The sequence below is a fragment of the Hemicordylus capensis genome, chromosome 3, assembly GCF_027244095.1.
Source record: "Hemicordylus capensis ecotype Gifberg chromosome 3, rHemCap1.1.pri, whole genome shotgun sequence".
In the NCBI taxonomy this organism is placed as follows: domain Eukaryota; kingdom Metazoa; phylum Chordata; class Lepidosauria; order Squamata; family Cordylidae; genus Hemicordylus; species Hemicordylus capensis.
This window is the reverse complement of record NC_069659.1, coordinates 100,442,326-100,465,815: the sequence shown is the minus strand read 5'-3', so window position 1 is coordinate 100,465,815 and position 23,490 is coordinate 100,442,326. Positions and strand designations below refer to the sequence as shown.

General features: G+C 46.3%; 1 protein-coding gene across 3 annotated transcripts in view; it reads left to right on the top strand.

Moving 5' to 3' along the window:
- USP9X (ubiquitin specific peptidase 9 X-linked) overlaps positions 1-23,490 on the top strand; it is a 192,346-nt gene that overhangs the window by 29,933 nt on the left and 138,923 nt on the right. For all 3 annotated transcript variants that reach the window (XM_053310945.1, XM_053310946.1, XM_053310947.1), the window contains exons 2-4: positions 11,986-12,239; positions 20,545-20,690; positions 20,942-21,021. In XM_053310945.1, the coding sequence (XP_053166920.1) occupies positions 12,144-12,239; positions 20,545-20,690; positions 20,942-21,021 (322 nt within the window). In that variant the 5' untranslated portion in view covers positions 11,986-12,143. The remainder of the gene's footprint in view (positions 1-11,985; positions 12,240-20,544; positions 20,691-20,941; positions 21,022-23,490) is intronic.

Sequence of the window (23,490 nt, the reverse complement as noted above, 5' to 3'; positions counted from 1 at the left end):
CAGCTAACTCCAAAACCCTGCGCGCGGCAGTAACTGCCACTAAGAACAGTACTTTTAGTGAAAGGATCCTCAAAGGAATAGACGAGATATGCTCAAACGATTCCCTTGTGAGGGCATTGAGGACACGATTTAAGTTCCAGGAAGGAAAACGGTTAAGCGGGGGAGGAGCCAAATTTGTGGCTCCCCACAGGAACCTGGATAGGTGTGGGTGGAGGTGTAACTGACCCATTAATAACGTAGAGAGCTGCAGAACCGATGCTAATGCCGAAGTTTGGCGTTTGAGGGTACTAGGACGTAAATTCATGCCCAGGCCTGCTTGTAGGAAATCGAGGACCTCCGGGACCCCTGCCTCCAGTGGCTCCTTCCCGTGACCTTTAGCCCAACGAACAAAGGCTGCCCAAGTTGACTGATACACTCGTATGGTAGACGGCTGTCGAGATGCTAGAATGGTCTCTTGAACATGCCTAGAGTATCCTAGGGCCGCTAGCTTTGAGCGTTCAGCCTCCAGGCGGTTAGTTGTAACCAGTGGGGGTCTGGATGTAGAAGAGGGCCCTGGCGTAGTAGATCTGGATGGTTTGGAAGATGCCATGGGGGAGCGGATGCCAGACTGAGGAGATCTGGGAACCACGGACGACAGGGCCAAAAGGGGGTCACCAGTATCAATTCTGACCTTTCTAGCCGAAGCTTTTGAATGACCTTCATGATTATGGACACTGGTGGAAAGGCGTACAGTAGGACGTTTGGCCACTGAGAGTGTAGGGCGTCTATCGCCTCTGCCAACGGAGTGTGACTTCTCACGAAGAATCGGGGAAGTTGGTTGTTGCCCGGTGCGGCAAATAGGTCGACCAGTGGCGTGCCTAGGACTCGAGAAATCTGCTGGAAGACCTCCGGGTGCAAGGACCACTCTCCCGGATCCATCGTCTCCCTGCTGAGCCAATCCGCTATCTCGTTGTCATCGCTCTTGAGATGCTCGGCTATGAGAGACTGAAGGTTGAGCTCCACCCAAGTGAAGAGCAGATTGGACTCCTGCATAAGGGCCGGCGATCTCGTCCCCCCTTGGCGGTTGATATGGGCCTTGACAGTAATATTGTCTGTTCGAAGAAGGACGTGCTGGTCCCAAAGGGTGTGGTTGAAATGTTGTAGGGCTAGGCGAGCAGCCCATAATTCCAGCCAATTTATCGGAAGAGACGCTTCCGTTGTGGACCAGATGCCCTGTACGACTTGTCCCTGACAATGAGCACCCCAGCCAGATAGGCTGGCGTCTGATGTGACTATGATCCGCCGTGGTTCCATCAACTGCAGACCTCAAAGGAGGGCCGGGGAGAGCCACCATCGAATTGAGAGCTGGACCGCTTGTGGAATGTCGATGTGTTGTCTTTGAGCTGCCATGATGTGCTCCTGCCATGGGAGAAGCAGCCATTGCAGTGGACGAGAGTGCCACCTCGCCCAAGGAGTGCAGTCCAAGCAGGCAATCATGGAGCCGAGGGACTGGGCTAACTTCATGACGTCCTCTCGTGACTTGTGAGTGAGTGGACGAAGTCGTTTGACAATGCGTTCTCTGCGTTCTGGTGGCAGCGATATCATGTTCTGAGCAGTGTTGAAAAATGCTCCCAGGTGGGTTAGTTGTTGTGACGGTATCAGATGACTCTTTTGCTTGTTGACTACGAATCCGTGATCCCTGAGGGTTCGCAGAGTCGTGTGAACATCCCTGGTGGCTTGGCCTCTGGAGGGTGCTCTGATGAGTAAGTCGTCCAAGTACGGATGAAGCCCCACCCCTTGGAGACGTAAGAAGGACACCAGGGAGATCATCAGCTTTGTGAGTACCTTCGGAGCCGAGGCCAGGCCGAAAGGGAGGGCACGGTATTGATAGTGGACTCCGTTGTAGGCGAAACGCAGGAACCTCCGATTGGTGGGTCTGATCAGAACATGGAGGTAGGCCTCCGAGAGGTCCACTGAGGCCAGGTAATCTCCCCTTCTCACCGCCTCCTTTATAGTCCGCAGAGACTCCATACGAAACTTTTTCTTTTGCACAAAGTGGTTGAAGGACTTGAGATCCAGCACCATCCTCCAAGAGCCATCCTTCTTTGGTACCAGGAAAAGGATGGAATATACCCCCTGAACTTTTGAGAAGGGGGGACATATTCTATTGCCTTGATCTGGAGTAGGTGGCGCATCTGGCCCCTGGTACGCTGTCTCCATTGAGGTCTGTTGAAACCTCTAGAATACTGGGGGCGGAAATCCCTGGGTTGGTAGGATTGATTGTGGTACGGCTGGTAGAAGTGCTGTCTGAAGGGGGGAAAGGAACTGTGACCGCCTCGAAAGGATGGTCCGAACTCCCTCCTAGTAGTAGGCATGACCTTCTTTTTGTCCTTGGTGTCTATGAGGATGGGATCCAGAGCCGCGCCGAAGAGGGAGGAACCAGAGAACAGTGCTGATGTCAGTGCCAGCTTAGACTTGGGATCGACGTTCCAGGACTTCAGCCAGAGAATCCTGCGCACTGCCACCCCTGCTACAAGCGCCCTCGAGGATTGTTGGATGATGTCAAGGCTGGAATCAGCTGATAGATCAGCGGCCTTGCCCATTTTATTAATCCCTTGGCGTAATTTAGTCAATTCCGGTGGAGCCAATTGCACCAACTCCTTCGCCCGTAGCACTGCCGCCCGAGCGAAGATGGAGTTGGTAGTAGCCATCTTTATAGCGGATGAGGATGCTTCATGAGCCTTTTTAAAAAGCCCGTCACAGCGCTGTTTTCTTGCGATTTAAACTGTTGCTGATGTTCTGAATGGACCAGAGACCCCGAAACCATTTGAACCACCGGGGGGTCTACTCTAGGGGTCGCGATGAGGCTGGACACCTCAGAAGGTAACTGATAATGTTTCATAGGCAGGTTGCCTATGGGCTTAGAAGAGGTGGGCCTTTGCCACTCAGCGCACATCACCCTGTGGAACAAGGGGGGGGGGAGGAACCACCGGGTTAACTGGATCCGAGGTGGGAAAGACTTGTTGATCAAGCGTAGTGGCGGTGGTCCCAGACGGAGCCTCCTATGGAGACACGTCCTTAATAGTACGTTTTGCCTTAGTCAGTAATACCTCGAAATCTGTGGAGGAAAAGAGTCTTGTAGAGTTAGATATAGGTGGCGTAATCTCTTCCTCTGAAAGTTCCCCCTCCTCTTTTTCAGATTCTATGGGATCCCTAGGGATCACTGGCTGTGATTGGGATGACTCCTCCCCAGATGATGATGGAGGAACCACCGGGTTGGTAGTCCTGGTCAGCATGGTTGGGGGTACCGTTAGTGGAGGCGGAATAGCGGGAGGAGGAGGGGTGGGGATAGGTAGACTAGGAGGAACCGGGTGGGATGGAACCCTTTCTTTGCTGGATACCTCGGAAGAAGACGATGAGCGCCCTATGCGCCTGTACTTGGTCCTTCGTGTTGGGGGTCTAGGTCTAAAAAGGCCCCTCTCCCAGGAAGGGATAGCCCTACGTCTGGGGCTGGAATCCGCGGAGGAGGATAGCCGTTCACTGCCCCCTCTCCTAAGTCTTTTACGCTTTTTATCCCTCTGCAGAATGGATGGTACCCCTTGATCTGGCAATGCACTAGGACCCAGCGCAGGATTGGAGGCAGACGGAATGGCTGGGACCATTACAGCAGAAAGTGCCGCCTGATTAATATACGGTGGCAGAGGTGGTTCCACGTTAGAATGCGCCCCCTGGGTAACACACGGAGCCGCAGGTGGCTCTAAACAAAATTCCCTTGCGAAGAAATCTCTAAGCCATTGAGTGGCTTGAGGAGAGAAAGGGTCCTTACAGTTGGAAGCGTAACCGGTTGAGAGATAGGCGAATTGGCGTGAACATCGTTTTGTAGCGGGGGGGGGAAGGGCGGACCAGCCAGTTCCCCCTCAGCCGCCTTGGCCCCCACGGGGATCGTAATTTGTGCCGGTATACCGCCCACCGGGCTCCGTACACTAAGCTCGCTATTACCCCTCTTAGCGCTTTCCTCAACAACGTCCTTCTTCTTGGCGCCATTTTTGCCCACCTTTATCTTGGAGCGGCGGCAAACCACCTGTATAAGAAGCCTCTCGCTCAGCCGTTTGCGCCTGTCCAATAAGTGCACTGCCTCCTTGCGCTTCTTCCTCTTTTTAGGAGGAGAGGACTAGTCATTTAGGTGTTTTGACTTTTTTAAAGCTTTGGATGGGTGTTGTCCTGAGGACTTAGCAGCCCGAGGCTGATCGGCAGCGGCGCAAAATGACGGCGGAGACAATGCTGTGGCTGTAACCGTGAGTGTGTTCTGAGCCGTCGGGGCGGTAGATACCGAGATGTCGGTTATAGCAGCCCTTAAAGAGTCAGCGCTACCCAGGTGCTGCGGTAGCTGTGTACTTTCCGAGCGGGAGCCCTGCATGAGCTCCTCAGCGTGAGCCGCCTCCATGCTCAATACACAAAAACTAAAAAGCGCGGCGCAAATGGAATTTGATGGTCCAATCGGAATTAGAAAGTAAAAAATTAAATTTAGTAAGTAAGTAAATTTGGAAGCCCAATCGAGATCTGCTCCCTTCCCACCCTTGCACAGTAGACAAGGCAAAGAAAGCAAATAGGAAGGGAAAACAAAGAACCAAATGTATATTAATAGAATCCAATGCAAACTGACCAGAGCTCTCTCCCCTAAGCCCTTCCCGAGCGAGACAGAACTGGAACTGGGGCTAGGAGCTAACCATGCCTACAAACAAATCACGTGATGCCAGTTCTGTCTCAAGCATGTGCAGTTCATCACCCATCTGAGGATCTCCTACTCAGGGGGAAAAGACTTTGAGTCAAAATTTTGTAACTATTTTCAGTGTATTCTTTTGGAAGCAGTCATGTGACTTCTAGCCTGGCACTAAAATTTGCTCCTCTAGGAAATGAGTTGCTTTATAAAGCAACTCAGAAATCATTGCCTTCCTATTTTGTCCAGGAAAGATTTTTGTGTAATTAGTTGCCTCACTTTACTTTAGTGTATCATTTTCCAAGGTCAACACAGAAGCTAGTCTAAGGCCTACTTTTTCAAGTCCAATTTCAAGACAGTCGAATTGAAATGTGCAACAAAACAAAATCATAGTTTTCTTTTATAAAACTATCATGTGAGATAGGGGTGTGTGAGTGAGATCACTTCTAAAACTGGCAAAAGCTCAAGATCATGTAACGCACATTTGCAGCAGTAGGGGGAAATAGCCATTGGAGTTCACTCTCCTTTTGAAGTCTGCCAGATTTGTGTGATTTATAGCCTTCCTGAAAAGCTCCAAAGACAGTGTTACTTGAACAGGTCTCGGGGCTATAATCTTATGGGATCAGTTTGGCATAGGATTTTTGCTAGGAGGAACACAACATGCATGTGTGGGTGGGCAGAGCTGCTATAACTTAACTGCCATTTCTCTCCTCACCCTTACCAGCACCAGGCAAGTCTCAATACTGTGTGCTGTTTGCCTCTCCTCTTCCTTTCTCAGTACCAGTTGATGCTAAGTGTGCAAGATTCTGGCTCTCTTGCCTGCACAATCAGTGCTCAGTTGTGAGCCATTGCTGCCAACTGTGTGCTGCCTTCTGCATTCTCCCTTTAGTGCCCAGGCTAATGGATATTTTATCAGTTGTTTGCAGGCTGAGTACTGACTATGCTGGGAAGGGGAAGCTTGCACGTGAAGAACAGACTTGTGTTCAAAAGGGGTGTAAAGGGAGGAGAAGGCAGCTATAACTCGGTGCATAACAATGCTGAAGGGAGAAGTTGGAGTGTGTTGCTGTGCTAAATGCAACTAAAGTATAAACCCTTGGGGGCTGGAATGCTGACATACGGGAGGGCCTGATGAGCTCCAGCTACAGGGAGAAAAAACCCTTCACAGGTAATACCAGTGTTCCTTTTCCCCTTGTGCTGGAGCTCAACAGTAATCGGACTTGCCCAATCAGTAACCAGAAGAGGAGGGTGGGAGAGGATGTCTAGACTACATGTAGGAACACCCTACAGCCAGAGGCCACTTGAGATGAAGCGAACAAGGAGATTTGTAATGATGAATAAAAGGAATAATATACCATGTAGCCGCCCTGCAGATAACTGCCAGGGTGCATGATAGAAAAAGGCCATGGATGCAGCCTTGCTACAAGTGGAATGTGCCGTGACCCCCACTGGGGCGGGAAGATCTTGTGACTCGTAGTCTAGATCGTACAGGTTTTAATCCAGGCTGCCGATGTGGATTTGGACACTCTATGGACCATTTTATGGGATAGAAAAGAGACGAAGAGAGAATCCGAAACTTGGCATTCTTTTGTGCGTTGATGGAGGAATGCAAAGCACGGCAAACTTCCGATTTATGGCAGAGTTTTTCTTTGTGGTGGAATGGAGCGGGGTAGAATGAAAAGGAAGAATGACTTATTGGGGACGGAGAAACACTGCAGGCATGAAAAAACCATGTCCAATCTCAGGATTGCCGTGTCTGGTTGGAAAAGACACAGCTCTTACTGACCAAGAGGGAGCCCTCAGTTCCGAACTCCGCAGGCCAAAGTAATGGCTACAGGAGAAAGGATTTTGTAGGAGAGGACTCTTGAGGGAATGGAGTCCAAGGGTTCAAAGGGTGGAGATGTGAGAGCATTCAGGAGCTTGATGAAGTTCCCTGTGGGAAGGTGATGAGTTAGAGGGGGAGTGAAATCAGGTGCCCCTCTGAGGAAAAGAGAGACATGTAGACAGAGAGACTGGGAACTCGGGTCTGAAATGACCAGGGCTGAAGCCCAAACTGAAGCTTGCCTCTTCAGAGTGGACGGTTTGAGGTGTAAATCTAAGCCCGCTTGAAGGAAAATCAGACCTCTGAAACCCCTGAAAAAATCAGACCCCCGAAACCGCTGAAAAAACGGTTCATGGTGATGCCTGCGGGACCAGGTGGAAAAAGTTGTCCAAGTGGTCTGGTAAATTCATCAGGTAGGTGTATGTCATGTAGGTATAATAGTATCTAGAACTTGCTGGGAATATCCTTTCACCCTTAGCGCTCCAACTACAGGTACAAAGTTGGGGCCAATTGAAGTCCGGGTGTACTATGGGCCCTAGTAATGGGAGGCCTGGGCGTTGAGGGGGATGAAAGGCAATACTTGTGTGTTGAGAGGAAACACGAAGAGGTCTGTGGGCGGTGACCTGATGGGGGACCTGCGGATGGAGCATCCATTCCGATGAGTCCAGTGTTTGATGACTTAGCCAGCCTACTTGAAAGTTGTCTACTCAGCTGAAGTGTTCTGCAGTTAGAGCGGAGATGCCATTCTGCCCACTGGAGTAGTAGATCAGATCCTTTCATAAAGTTCTTGGAACGAGTGCTCCCTTGTTGTTGATCTGGGCTTTGGTGGTGGTATTGTCTGTACGAATAGGGAGGTTTCTGTCCTGTATCACTAATTGGAAGTGGAAAAGAAACCATCTGGCCGCTCCCAATTCTAGCCAGTCAATGCTCCACTCCTTTTCTGCCTCAGATTATAGTCCTTGTGTTGGATGACCCCTGCAGATTGCTCCCCATCCCTTGAGTCTGGCATCTGTCGTGATTACAACCCTTATGGGTATGTCAGTGGCATGCCCCTCTCTAAGGCTGGGAAGAGCCACGGTTCGAATTAGTTCTTGAGTGGTCTCAAGAGGCCCATTGGCGTCCTGGAAGGGCAGAAGGAAGTATTGGAGTGGGCAGGAGTACCACCAGCTGATCGGGTACATTCCATGGCCATTATGGTTAGCCCCAGGAGCTGAGTTAGAAGCATCAGGTCTGCTGATGTCGCATGCAGGAGAGGGATGATGGCAGAGAAATCTTGGCCCTCCTCTCAGGAAGTAGTGAAAAACTCTGTATGCATAAAGGTGGTTGTCGTAGGCAAAAAAGTCGGAATTTTCTGCGTTCCAGAAGGCTGGATACAGGAAGATACACTTCTGAGCGCTCCACTGATGAGAGATAGACGTTTGGAAGGATAGCTTCTTAGATGGGCCGAAGTGATTCTGTCCTGAACTTTCTCTTTATGATGAATTTGTTGAGGTGTTCGAGTTCGGCCACTTTTGCCAGGATCTATCCTTCTTGGGCATGAGGAAGAGAAGTTGTTGTTGTTGTTGTTGTTATTAATAATTCGATTTCTATACCGCCCTTCCAAAAATGGCTCAGGGCGGTTGACGTCTGAGCATCTTTGTGTCCCAGGCCTAGTTTCGATAGCCCAAATCTGGAGAAGATGTAGAATCACCAGGTTCATCTGAACACTTCTCTACTTTCTACAGGAGTGTGGGTGATGAAGAAGGAGTCGGTGTGTGTGTGTGTGGAGAGAGGTCTAAGGGGTAAAACGAGACACCGTGTCCAGGACCCATGATTGTGGGTGGTGGACATACACATGAGGGCAACTGCTAGAGCCTACTCCATATTGACCCCGAATCATTGAAGTTTATTGTAGTGGGGAACGCTGTTGTTCTTCTGTTGCTGTATGGTCTGGAAGATGCTCTGAAGTGCTATCTCCTTTGAGAACTTCCTTGCCCTTAGAATTGGGCTTCCCGGGGTCTTAACCGTGGATGGTGGAGGAGGTTTGGAAATGTCTGCTTCTGAAGGGGAAAACCGGGATTGTGGAATCTCTTATGAAAATCTCCTCTGGTAGAGGACAAAGCCTTTTTTTCTTTGGTCTCCACAAGGACCGCCCGGGTCTAGAGTGGGGCTAAAGAGGATAGTGCCGGGAATGCAGAAGTGTTAGCATAAGCTTTGATTTGGAGTCTACTTGCCAACCCTTGAGCCACCATGATCTGAGAAAACTACTCCAGAGGCTTAAGCCCTAGATGTCTGTTGGACATAGTCATGGCTGGAGTCTACCATAAAGGCTGCAGCCCTAGCCATTTTGTTAATGCCTTGTCTCAACTTGGCATTTTCTGGGAGTACTAGGGATACCAACTCCTTGGCCCAGAAAATGGAGGCCCTGGCAAAAAAGAGTTAGAAGTGGCCACTCTAATAACCGTGAAGGAGGCTTTGTGTGCTTTTAAAAGGGTTTTTTCTTCCTCTTTTCCCCCTTTTCTTCTTTGTTTTGGTACAATAAAGGAGGGGTTTATCATTGCCTCCTCCTGCGCAACATGAGATAATGCCTCTGAGGCTCCTCCCATATCGCTCCTGCCTGATATAGGTGCTTCCCATGGTCTTGGAAACATACCAGCAGGGATTCAGACCAGCCACCTCTGGCTTGCTAGTCAAGTCAGTTCCTGCTGTGCCATTAGGTGGCTACGTCACACTTCCTGTTCTCCATGGACTACAGCTATTCTTGCCTCTTGATAATCAAGAAAACCCCCGAGACCATCTGCACTGTGGGGGAGGGGTCTACACGAGGTGCTGCCAGTAGAGCGGCAACCTCAGGGAGTAACGCATAGTGTTCTCTGTAGGAGGCAATGGGTCTTCAGGAGGTTGAATTTGCCCTTCTGCCAGCATAAGGTGCCTGAAGAGAGATGGAAGGCAGAGCGCAAGAGGCCTGATAAGTAGGGAAGGACATTCTGCTCCAAATCTGATGGTTGTGACACATCTGCTGGAGATAAGTCATAATAGCCAGCTTAGCTTTGGATAAGAGTATAAGAGAAGCTGGCCCAGAGTCACCCAGCTAGTGTCATGGTTGAATGGGGATTTGAACTCAGGTCTCCCCGGTCAGCTCATACTGTGAGGAAGATGGCAATGGTAAATCCCTGCTGTATTCTACCAAGAAAACCACATGGCTCTGTGGGCGCCAGGAGTTGACACCAACTCGACGGCACAACCAACCAACCAACCAACCAATGTGTCTTGTCAGGGGCGTAGCTAGGAGAGAGGGGGCCCATGTTCACCCCTCTCTCTGGCCACCCCTCAGAGTGAGGGAGATAATGAAGAAAATAGGGAGAGGTGGAGCTGGGGGGGGGGTCCCCTCAGGAGCTGGAGGCCCAGGTTCTTTGAACTGTTTCGCTCAGTTATAGCAACACCGCTGTGTCTTGCTGCTCTCTTTTCATATTGATGTTTGCAGCCCTAGTGTTAGGTCTTTTGAGTGAAAGATGTATATAAATTGATACTGACACCCTAAATAGATCATGAGCTAATTTGGCATGTTTGACATTAAAAAAACAAACTCTTAAACTCAGCACATTAATATGTTGTACCTTGAATTTTTTTTCAAGTAGCCAAGCACTTACATGGAAATATTTAATATGTGGGAAGGAATAAATTAAAACAGTTTGTGGTTTAAATGTTAAATTGAAACAAATTCAAAACATCTTATAAGGAAAGAAATTATTTTTATTGGAATACTGAGTATATCAGTAACACATATGGACTCTCTCACACATTTCCTAGTTGTAAATCACCTGAAAGAAATTAGTTAAGATTTTGAAATTGCTAAACTTGCCTCATTGTATTGGCATCCATTAATCGTATGAAACAACGGCTGATTGTGTGTGTGCAGCAGTGCAAGTTTGACTGCTGCTGTGCTGTCACATGAACTAGGGAAGCAGTGATCTCCCCTTCCCTCTGAAGCCTACTGTGCATCACCAAAATATCTCCCTGAGGAGTTGCACAATCTTTAGGGAATTATTTTGGTGATGTACAGTCATCCCTCACCAACTGCGAGGGTTCCAGCAAAATTTATCCTGTATATTGGTTGGCAAATTAGCAGATGGCAAGCAATAGAAAAAAGTATGGGAAAACTTTCTGATGCTTGAACATTCTTATGCAATAATTTGAATTAATATATTCTGTGCCAGTTGGTTAGAAGTATTTTTAGTTTTAAATTAGGACACGTAAACCACTGAATAGGCCCTGTGCCTCTTAAAATTGTTTTCCATTCAAATGTGACTTCACAAATTATGAATTAAGTTTTCTGGCAATAAAGGCAAGATTTACACTTAAGGAGTTGCCAGTAATCAAGTGAGCAAGGCACTCAAGCCAGTGTATGTTTGAAAAATAAAATACTAATGAGATATGTGTTTAAATATTACTTTCCTTTTCTGATTTAAATCTCATTTAAGGATAGATGTTTAGGATAATTTTATCAATTTATTTTTGTCTGAAATGTACATATTCCACTGTGCTGTCTGATTTGACTTGTTTGTAGGACTATCACTAATTAATATGTTCTGAAATGCTAGGACAATTGAGTAGGACTTTAAAAATAGTAGGAGTTGTTTAGAATTTAATTCACACCATCCTTTAGGACAGGAGTAGATAACATTTTAAAACACCTAGGATAAAACAAGGAAAATACCTATTAAATGTATGTACTATATAAAATTAACACTGCCACATAACAGTTTAAATTGAGGAGTCCAAAACAATGTAATGTGTTGCTGCAGTTCTAGAAAATGCTCAGGTTTTGTCAAATTCAGGATATGGGAGTTGTATAAGAGCTGAGAACGCACTTGGTACCCTCTTTTCTCTAGCAAGGCCTAATCTGTAATGTGTGATACCTGTGTAATTTAAGGAGATGGTTAGCTTAATTGAGATTAAACTGCTGTTACTGTATTAGCAGAATCAGGGCAATTAAGTCATACATACATACATATGTATCATTTTAGTTTGCAATTTCATGAAGAGGCCTAGTTAAGGATGGACACCTAATCTTAACTTGTCCATCACATACCATTGGTTAGTTTCCTTAAATATACAGCTGTAGCAGAACTTACTTTCTTGCTGCACAGAATGTCACTCAGATTACAGATTTTTTTTTTCAAGCCTGAAGAAGTTGGTGGCCCCAGCAAGTGCAGGCAGGTCACAGTACAATCACAGAAATTGTACTTGATGGATATATTGGATATATTGACTGTAATAAAGTTCTGTTCTGTTCTGTACTTGATGGAATAACTTCTATTAGCCTCATAGTTTGACCTTGGGGGATGCTTGGATCATGTGTGATAATGGGACAGACTGCTGTGCGGGGCAGAGAGTTTTGGGATAGCTTCTTAAAATGGAAGTTCTTGTAGCATGTTGAATTCCAAGTTTAGGTTTAAATTTTTTACATGTTTTCAAATATCTTTTTCAGGTTATGCAATGGTCTCTGCAAGATGGCTTGTTCTTGAGTTGGAGCTTTTTAAAACAGACATATGCTGGTACTTCAACTTTATTAAGCGGACTATAAATTTCTCTCTCTCGACAACTACATAAGCAGACAAAATTGCAAAAATCTGCCCTGTTTCGAGTATGACAGCCACGACCCGTGGCTCTCCAGTGGGAGGGAATGACAGCCAGGGCCAGGCTCCTGATGGACAGTCCCAGCCTCCTCTCCAGCAGAATCAGGTAATGTGTATATTCATACTAAAAGCAAAGTCCAGGTAGTTCTGAAGGAGTGTAATTCATACAGTGGCCAACATCCAGGCTAATTCTGCACATACTGAATAATGTTGTGCATGTTCACTGGGGGAGGGGTGATTGTGTGCTGATCTTCCCCTTCCCTCTGTGCCTCCTGAAATATGTCTGAGTGTTGCTAGACTCTCAGGGACATATTGTTGGGAGGCACAAAGGGCTGCAAGAGCAAAACGGTTTGGTGAAAATTGCTCTTCCCCAATAAAGAATGTTAGTCTGGATGTCAGCTTGTATTAGTTGGTCATACTCTCATTATAGTCTAGTTTCCCTGCATATCTTAAATGTTAAAATAGATCCTAGTAAGGTAAAGAGGTACTTCGTTATTTATAGATCCTTATTTTGTCAGATACACTCTTAAATATTCTTTATCTTGCAAATTAAGATAATGTAAATCAGTCTGAGAAGCTAATTCCCAAAGGCAAAATAATCTTGCAAGAACAGCCTTACCAAACTCTTTCATTGCTGGCAAATAATGCAAAATATTATTGAATAAGAGGTATAGATACTAACAGATGGTTTTGCTTCTCTCTGGTGAAACTCCTTTGATTTTTCTTTGAAACACCAAATGTATATCATTGTAAGCTAACACATTTCCTGTCAAGTCCTTGAACTTTGCTTATGCCTGCAGAGGATTGCAGATGTTGAGTTCCTATTTTATCCAAGCTGAGAAATAAACAGTAGAGTAGTTGTTTCAGCTGACTTACTAAGATAGGCTCTACACTTGATAGTGTAATCTTCATTGAGTTTGAAAGTAAATGTTCCAGTTATTAAGCCTGATGTACAAATGGCTGATGCATACACTTGACTGGCTGACTGCATACATTTGACTGCACTAATGCTCAGTAGGTTTGCTAGGCTTGTAACAGTTGTATAAACTGACTCCATAGATGTTACTAGCTTAGCTGCCTGACATAGTGTTGACCATTTGTGGCAGATCAACAGCCTAAAAGGAAAGAAAAAAACAACTTGACTCTGGTATGAAAAAGTACATGTGCCACATGAGCAAGTGAGGTGGGGTCTCACTTGCTCTAGACCAGGGGTGTCAAACTGTGGCCCTTCAGCTGTTTTTGGCTTACAACTCCTGTCACCCCGGCTACTGGCCACTGTGACTGATGGGGGTTGTAGGCTAAAAACAGCTGGAAAACTGCAGTTTGACACCCCTGGAATAGACAGCCAGGAGAGTGGCTATTTGTATGCCAGAATTATTTGCGTGTGGGAGACTGTAGCTTAAACTGTCTCTTATTTTCTGCAAATAACTGTAGCGGTTTTTCTTGTATCAGAAATATTCTGTGTCGATCTAGTTCAGTGGAGTAGTAGTGATTTGTTTAAAAGCAGGCTAAAAAGATTAAAAGGTTAGATCGGTCTTTTTCAGGTGTGGTTGCAAACATTGTTTTTGTTAGTGTTCCTGTTGTTCTCCACACTCTGGATGTCTGTGCCTGGACAATGGAACCTTCTAGAGCTGTAAGCTTTTTGGTGGTAGCTCCCACCCACCCACCCCCCGGTGACATACATATAGCCCCTCATAGATTACCTCCCTCAGTCTTCTTCTGACTACTGTGATAGCGACTTTGGGAGACCTTCTGCCACACTTTGTGTGAGGAGAGCTGTCAAAAAACAAACCTCTTACCCTTTCTCTTTAATTTAGTTTTTCATTCTGTCTGTTTATTCTCTCATTTTTTCAGTCATTCTCATCTTATGTCTTAACTGTCCCTACTCCTCGCTCAAGCTTTTTCTCTTCAGAAATCCTGAGGCAGTAATGTGGCTGCCTGAGTCTCTTTTGAGAGCTACCTTACTTGCTCTGTTAACTCCCCATTTCAGATAGGCACAAGGAGAGCTCAGTGTGCCTTGGGGAGTCGCATGAACTGACCTCTGTGCTATTTCTGTGGCTTTACTAGAGAGGCCTGATACAAATGCGCTTCCTACCTCTGTGGTTGGTAAAGTGCAGCTGAGATAGCTGGCTAATGGGTGGCTTGTAGGGCTGATGTAGCACATAAGGCCTTCTCCTGCAGCAGAGCTGGTAAGCTGTGCTCTCAGGAATCCAAGAAGCTCTGCTGCAGGAGAAGGCCTTATGTGCTACATCAGCCCTACAAGCCACCCATTAGCCAGCTATCTCAGCTGCACTTTACCAACTCTGGTATGCTGTGCTCTCAGGATTCTAAGCAGCTGATGCAGAATGAGTCACAGCCAGTGCCGGTACCAAAGACAGGCCCTGTACTCCCTCTCTTAAAGGGGCAGGTACTGCCAACACCAAAGGCTTCTTCCTTGAGCCCTGCACTCCCTCTCATAAAGGGGAAGGCACTGCCAACATCAAAGGCTTTCTCCTTGGGGCTTAAGCCTGCTAAACAAGCGAAGCTGGTGCACCAAGCTGGGGCGAAGAAGTGGCACAAAAAAGAAACACCCTGCCCCAGCTAAGACAACAGCAGTATCAGTGGTGACCTCACTTATGCCTGTGAGCGAGGCTGACTCGAAGAAGGAGCACAAGGAACTCAAGATGGGTTCTGAAGTGGAGGCTAACACTGACTGGGAACCTGATAAGAAAGCTCCCCACAGATATGGAACCCTACTCTCCCTATGAATATGATGACTGGGACAGGCACAATAAAAGTAAGCATTCCAAGGGCTTAAGAGAGTGGGAGAGCGAGAGGTCTTTTTACGTGCCTGGACCTCGCTACAGAGCCTCTCCAAAATATTACGCTTATCACAGCCACAGCCACAGACCACACTGAGGTCTGCTGTATATCACCATGGGCACAGTTATTTGGGACCTGAAAAGGGACAGGGCTTACCACTTCAGTTGCAGCCCAAGGTGCCATAGGTCCAAGTCCAGCTGGGTGGAGAGCTGGTCTTGTGGCAGCAGGCATGGGTTGTCCCCTTTGCTGAGCGGGGTCCACCCTGGTTTGTATGTGAATGGCAGACTCCATGTGTGAATATTAACACTTTCTTTTGCGCTGTCCTTGCTTTCATAAGAAAAATAAGGCACCCAAACCTGAGACAAAAAAGACGGCAAGGGTTAGTACTAAAAAAGACAGCCAGCCAGAAGCACTGGAGTGCCACCACAGCCAGTCAAGGCTGTGCCAGATACAAAAGCTGATGCCCGATGGGGCTTTTATCTGCCTCAGACTCTGAGGATGATGCCAAGTCCTCTGTAAATAAGGACAAAAACCAGTCCCCAGCTGATCCTCTGGATGCAGATAACCAGTCCCCTCCTGAGGATTATAGACCATACTCAACTGATCCAGCGTAAGGCGTCAGCCTTGGGCTTAGAGACACAGCAACCGAAACATGAGACAGCAGATCCTGTGTTTGGCATTCATTCTGCTTCTGCATCACCACTATCCTTACCGCTTTTGCCCACTGTTGCAGACGTAGTTAAAGTGGCTTGGACCAAACCATCAGCTATCCACCCAGCTTCAAAGAAATTAGAAAACCTCTATAGAGTACACCAAGGTGCTGTGCCTTACTTGTTTTTGCATCCCAAACCTAACTCAGTAGTTAGGTTGGGACTTCTCAGCAAGGGGCCAAACAGAAATTATTATCTATCCCATCAGATTCTGGTGGCAAAAAGCTAATTCATTTGGTGAACGGATATATGCTATTGCAAGCCTTCAGGTGTGCATATTGAACTATCAGGGGTGTACGCTTAAGTATACCCATTTTATCTTTGAAGAACCTTTCATCTGACAGCTTCAACCAGACAAAAAGGATGCAGCTATGATATTTGTCTGTAGGCTTACAGACCACCAAGCAGCAACTGCACTCTTCCTGCCACAAGGTAGACTGTGGTTCTAGGGCAATGGCAGCAGCAGTGGCACTATGGAGACACACGTGGCCATATCAGCAAGTCCATTTAAGCAACGCCCTTGGACCCAACATTCTCAATAGAGATAATCTTACCAGCCATTCCGCCAACATGATCTCAACATATCCATCCCAAATTGACCCTTCTAGGCAAGTTAGGATTGTGCCTTAACTAGGAGAAATCAACATTGGCTCCCTCAAGGACCATATAGCTTTTGGGCACCATTCTAGATTCTCCAGAGATTCTTGCATGCTTGCCTTCCCACAGGATAGCAGCTATCAGGGCCATGGCCCACAAGATCTTAACATTACACACTCATCCATTGCAGTCGTACAAGATGCTTGGTCTCATGGTATCTACTACTGTCATCCTAGCTCTGGCATTCCTTCAGATGACGCAGCCACTGCTAACAGGCTATTTGGTGCAGGCTATGACAGACAATCTGACCATGGCGTCCTGTCTGAACCATCAGGGGAGTACACACTTCCAGCATTGTCACACCTAGCTGTCAGTATCTGGATATGGTGCCTCTATCATCAGATCTGGCCTTCTGCAATATACATTGCAAAGAAAGAAAATATATGGGCAGACTCCTTGAGTCAGACACAACAAACACAATCCCAGAAATGGACATTGGACTGCTGAGTGGTGTAGGGTCTCTTCAACAGATGGGATCATCCACGCATAGACATTTTTGCCACCGAGGAAAACAAACAATGCACACAGTTCTGCAGCAGAGCAGGCCAAGGATGCCACTCCCTGGGAGATGCATTTCTCCTGTCTTGGAGCAAGGAACTTCCATACATGTTTCCTCCATTACCATCATACCAACAGTTCTATGCAACAGTTCTCAGTGTCTAAAGAAATAATAGCAGTTGGGTCTTGCTTTTTCGAGGATATGGCTAGTACATTGATCAGCAGTCTAATATTATCTGATCAGAGCGGAAACCACAGAATGCATCTTCATCACTACCTGGTGGCCTCATTAAGCCTGGGTCTCCACTCTGCTAGCCATGGCCAAAGGTCCACATCTATCTCTACCCAGCCATCTCATCCTACTTACTAGAGAGCAAGGATCCATACTTCATCCAGACATGAAGAGTCTTGATCTCACAGCCTGGAGGATCACTGGCCAGTGATGTGAGACCAGGACATCTCCGCTGCCAGGAAACTTTCGATGCTCCTACAGGGCAAAATGGACACAGTTTACCATTTTTGTGGTCTTCAAAGGGGTCAACCCCAAAGAGGCCTCATTAGACTTTTCTTACATTTGAAAAAGTTAAATCTTGCTGTTACTTCATTGAAAGTTCATCTTGCTCAAAGTTCATCTTGCAACCAACACTCCCCATGTTCATATTTTCTCGTTGGGCCCTGTTAGAAAAATTTTCAAAGGACTGCTCTGCTTGTATCCCCCAGCTCCAAGATTAGCCCCTCCATGGGATCTCAAGCTGGTTCTCTCTGTGCTCATGCACAAACCATTTGAGCTGATGGCTACATGCCCACTGAAATACTTGACCATTATATACAGCAGCAACAACAAATATTTAGATACCATTTTTCAACAAAAGTTTCCAAAGCGGTTTACAGAGAGAAATAATAAATAAATGATTTGATTTGTATCTATCTATCTAATTCTCTAAGGCATACCCGTGGCTAATCCCATGCATGGCAGCCCTAGTGAGAGTTCGCAAACAGCTGCCAGATAGCCACGGGTATGCCGCTGTGGGCGGCAAGGGAAAGCGCTGCTGGCAGGCAGTGAGGGAAAGCGCTTGCTGGGCCAGCCGGGGAGGGAAAGCACCAGCCAGGCCTGCGGGCAGGGAAGAAAAGCGCTGGCCAGGCCAGCACGTGGGAAGGGAATGGAAAGCAGACTGGGGGGTGGGGAGAACGGACTGGGGCTGAAGGCGAGGGAGAACGGACTAGGGCTGGTGGGGAAAGAGAGACAGGGAGGACTAGGGACGCAGATGCTCTGTGCCAAGTCAGCTAGTTTAATTTAAATAAATTAACATATCATTCCTCTTAGCAGTTACTGCCTTTTGAGTATCAGAGCTCCGGGCTCTCAGGGCTGATCTCCCCCCCACTCTGCCTTCATATTCTTCCAACAGGATACGGTCCTACTCAGGCTGGACATTGAATACTTACCTAAAGTGGTATCTCAATACCATGTGAGGGGGAGAAAAAGAAATAAAATAAATACTGTTTCTCAGGACATCTGCCTTCTGGTTGTCTTTCCCTCGCTGTCTTTAGATGAAGAATGCACTAGGCATACCTGGAATTTGAAATATGCATAGTCCTTGTAACTTCATTGTACTTGACGATTTCATCAGTCCACCTCCTTGTTCATCTGCTTTGCTCGGAGAAACAAAGGAAAACAAGTTTCCTCCTGCCAGAGATTGTCGGCCTGGATCACATCTGCCATCAAACAGGCCTACACACTTGCTAAGAAACCACTACCACTCCCCATTAGAACACATTCTTCAAGGGCAGTGATGATTGCTATGGCTTAACTCCATGGAATTCGAGTAGATGCCATCTGTCAGGCAGCAACATGGAAAGGACTCTTGTTCTCCATGCGCCACTATGCTTTGGACACCAGGTCAAGAGCCCATTTACAGTTTGGAGCAGTAATCCTCGACACAGTTCTTCAGTAGATGCCCGCTTCTCCCACCGTCCTGGTGAATAGCTCGTTAATCTCCAAAGTGTGGAGGACAATAGGACCACTAAAAAGAAAGTCAGGTTGCTTACCTGTAACAGTAGTTCTTGTAGTGACCCTTTGTCCTTCACGTGATTCTTTTCCCTGCTGTAGCAGTGATCAGCAGCACTGATCACAGTGGTCAGGGACTGAGGGCTATATGTGTGTCACCAAGGAGAGGGGCTACCACCAAAAAGCTTATAACTTACAGCTCTAGAAGGTTCTAGCATCCTGTCTATGCTGGCACAGACATCCAAAGCCTGAAGGACAATGGACCACTACAAGAACTACTGTTACACGTAAGCAACCTGACTTTCAAGAGCACTTGTCAAAGCAGTGCAGATTTGATGGTGGTTGTGCGCACAGCAACATCTACTTTTCTTGAGACCATCACCACCACCCTTTACTTCTGTGCATGGTGATAATAGGAATACATTTTTGGTTTTCAGACTTTTACTACATGAAGATAATTGGATCATTGTTCTGGAGACTCCATTTGCACTACTCTTGGCAGCAGTCAGAGAAGAACTGGGTAGAAAGTGACTTGCCCTCACCTTCGAGCAAACTTAAAATACAATGTTCTTTGCTTAGTAGAAAGGGTCATAGTGCTTTTGGACTGATCCTCAGCTTTCAAAAGTTGTTCACTGTATTTTGTGGTACCTGTGAATAACTGATCATGCCTTTTATCAGTGAGAGAGAGGACCTAAATAGCAGTGCCTTAGATCCAGAGAACCATGAGTGGAAGGGGAAAATGTATTAGTGTTGTTTCATGAGCACTTCTGCAAGTTCTGGTAGGATAATTATTTCAGTGTAGCTTCACACTGTATTTGGAGTTGCAGTATAGTGCAAGAAACATGCTGAATAATGAAGATACAGGTTGCAGCATATAAAATGTAGCGGGCTATAACAAGAGCTCATACCAAGTCAGGCCTTGACATATTTTCTCTGGCTCAAGGAACCAGCCTAAAAATGTAGGATCCAGGTTGCCTTCTGCTTGATGAGGGGGCAAACTCAGCACTCAACCTCAGTAATGCCCTTTGCTCCATGGAGGGGAGCAGACTTGCTGCTTTGCTTGTCGCCATCTTGCTTGCTCGCTTCTCCTCTTGGTCACATCCCATCTGGCTCAGGCAGGCAATGGACAGACATGATGCAGGAGGAGGGGGAAGCAACCCATCCCCACCTTGCTTGCTCACTCTTCCTCCTGGTTGCATCTGCCCATTGCCTGGCTCAGGTACCACACTTAAACAAGTTGGCCCAAAGTCTTGAACAAATCAAATAATTTTGCTGGATTCAGAATCTTTTCTCATTTGATACTCTTCTGCTAGGTTGGAAATAGCCCTTCTATAAGAGGAAGTTATCATTTTAGAAAAAGGACATTAAATTTGATATCCTGCAGGAAAGATGAAATCTATTTAGATATTACTTGAATCTGCTAGAAAAAGGCATATCAAGAGGTCAGTATCCTGGAAGAGCAGAGGGAGTAGGAAAAGGCAGGTGGATCCTTGACAGCACTCTTTTATAAGGAAAGAAAGAAAGAAACACAAAACTTGATTAAGCTGTACCATGACTCAGTTGAAGAAACAGAGTGACAAAAATCCACCCCTCAGATTATTCTCAAATAGAGGAACTACTTGTGTGAAATAGCAATTACTTTGTTCAGTGTTACATGCACAGATATGTGGTGTGTAGAATAGCCAGGAATGAGATATTGGATATGAGTGATTTATTTAACTACACAATTTCAAATCCAGACTTCCTCGCCTGATTCTTCAAATGAGAATTCCCCAGCTACCCCTCCTGATGAACAGGGTCAAGGTGATGCTCCACCACAGCTTGAAGATGAAGAGCCTGCATTTCCACACACTGACCTGGCCAAGTTGGATGATATGATTAACAGGTAATTCCTTTCCATTTTCTTAGGCATTTTTCTGAACTATAACATGTTGCAGTCATTCTAGATATCTTTTTGTAGGATTTTAAAAACCAAAAAATAAAATACTTAAGTCAAAGGACTATAAATATGGCAGATTTTTCTCAGGCAGCATCTTAATCTGTCATTCAAAATACTCTTTCCAGATTAAAGTTACTGAATGGAGAAAGTTAGAGTACATTGTAAAATTAAAATACTATATTCCAATGTTTTCTTAGACCTCGATGGGTGGTTCCTGTATTGCCTAAAGGCGAATTAGAAGTTCTTCTAGAAGCTGCTATTGATCTTAGTAAAAAAGGTAAGTATTACAATGAAATGGCTGTTCCTCCTGATTGACTGTAATGGAGTACCATATTTGATAGTCTTTGCCCCTATCCACCCCCAGCACAGTACCTCCAGAGACTGTTGCTGGTGTCTATCTTATGTTTCTTTTTAGATTGTGAGCCCTTTGGGGACAGGGGTCCATCTTATTTATTTGTTATTTCTCTGTGTAAACCGCCTTGAGCCATTTTTGGAAGGGCGGTAGAGAAATCGAATGAATGAATACTAAATGTGTGAACTTCCTTATTCAGAGTCAGATCATTGGTCCACCTAGCTCAGTGTTGTCCACATGGACTGGCAGTAGCTTTCCAGGGATTCAGGCAGATATCTTTTGCAGCCCTTCCTGGAGATATCATCTTTTCCTGGAGAAGACCTAGCATTTTCTGTATACAAAGCATGCTAGCTGAGCAAAGAGGCACGGTTCAGAATGGTGGTTCTCTTTTATTTAGCAGGGGGAAAGCAACTGCCCCTATCTAACCCCAGCACAGTCCTTCCAGTGGTGGTTGCTGGTGTCTTGCATATATTTCTTTTTAGATTACAAGCCCTTTTGGGATAGGGAACTTTATGTATTTTTCTCTATGAACTGCATTGAGAACCTTTTAAAAAAAGCAGTATATAAATATTCATAGTAGTAGCTTGCTCTTCTAAAAAAAATGGTAATGTTCAATGAAAGAATTATGTACTGTATGGTAGTTTATAGGTTTGTATAATTATGCTTGACATAAACTGTCTGAAAATTTGTATAATTGTGAATAGAAGATTGAACTATGAAGTATGAAGTCCCTGGTTTGAATCTTCTTATGCTGTGAACTCACTAGGTGGCTTTGGGCAAGGCTTTCTCTCACAGCCTTGGCCAGCAACCTTCAATGTGTGGATGATAACAGAGACCTACCTTAAAGGGTGGTTGTAAGGATTACAATTTATGTTAAATGCTTTGAAAGCAGTGTGTCTAAGTAGTTTTGTCCCTTTTTAAAATAGAAGGTAGGGGAATACTTAGTTACGTATGTTTTCATTTTAAAACAGCCTTTGAGCCTTAGCACAAGGCATTGAAAATAGTTTACAATATTAAAAAAACTAAACATGTTACATAAGGTTTACAAAGCAGTGTTGCCTCAGGCCGTTGATTGGTCTTTTCAGGCTCTGAGGAGAATAGCTCCCTGGCCTTGGTGCTGCCTTGTTCACCTTGCTCTCGGGGCACATACGGTGTTCAGTACTTCTGGTAAGGTGGAGTTGGGACTGCCTCAAGAGTCCTTACAGACCAGTTCTAACATACTCAGATGAAGAAAGTGGCTGGAGTGGGGTGGGAGCAGGAGAACAGATCTCCTTATACCTTTTAAACAACTTTTCTTTGAACACATCTGTATTATTAATTCTCCACAATGGGCCATGCGTGGGGACATGGCAGGGAGGAGGCGATTGGCTGACAGAGGGGGAGGAGGCGATTGGCTGACAGAGGGGGAGGAAGTTCTGGAGCAGCAGGGAGTTTTGCGGGGTGGCTGGAAAGCAGTTTTACAGTTGGCTCAGGGGTGCCGTGAAGCAGCAGGTAGCTCGGAGGCTGGGGACAGCTTCAGGAGTTGGACAGTTGGCTATGGGGGCTGCGGGTGGCAGATGGTTTGCTGAGCTGCGCCTTGAAGTGGTAGGGAGCAGGGAGCTTAGGGGCTGTCGGGGAGCGGGCGACAGTCCCTGGCAGTGGCAGGGAGAAGCAAGGACTGCGAGACAGAGAAAGAAAGATGGAGAATAGAGAGAGAGAGAGAGTTGCGGAGAACGCGGGGGGGCGGGGCGAGAGCGCTGCAGGGGAGCGGGGATGCCACAGGCTCAGTGCACGACTGCACAGATGCTCTGTGCAGGGTCAGCTAGTATATTTTGAAAGTACATTTACTTAAGCATGCCTTGCTCAAAAAGCTAATAAATACACCATAGGAATGGTGGAGAGAAAGGCATCTTCTGTTCACTAGGAAAGTGTTCCTATCTCTTTTTGTCTCAGGTCGAATAAAAGCTATTGAAAATGGAGATAGAAACTTGCCTTGAGTTAAGAAACCCCTTCCCCTGCTTTTTCCCTACTCTCCCCCCTGCTTTTCCCCCACTCTCCCCCACTTCCTGAGGTACCTGTTGCCACTACCACCACCACTACATTTTTGGCATCGTGCACCATGTGACCCATTGGTGGCTTTCCTGGGGTGGGGACCAGAAAACTGTGCTGTTGAGATGACAATGCCAATGTTCAGGCCAATATGTGTTGCTGCTTAAGCTTCAGCAATGCCAGCACCAATGGGTTATAGAGTAGACAAGGTGGGAAAGCTGTTGTGGTGGATATCAGACCATACCCTGGGAGATGGAGGCCGGAAAGAAGGAAATTCGGGCAGTGCCTGTCCCCGGGGGTGGGGGGGAGAAATGCACAATGCTGGCACATGGGATTTGTTAAGCTACAGATGTTATCTATGGCTAG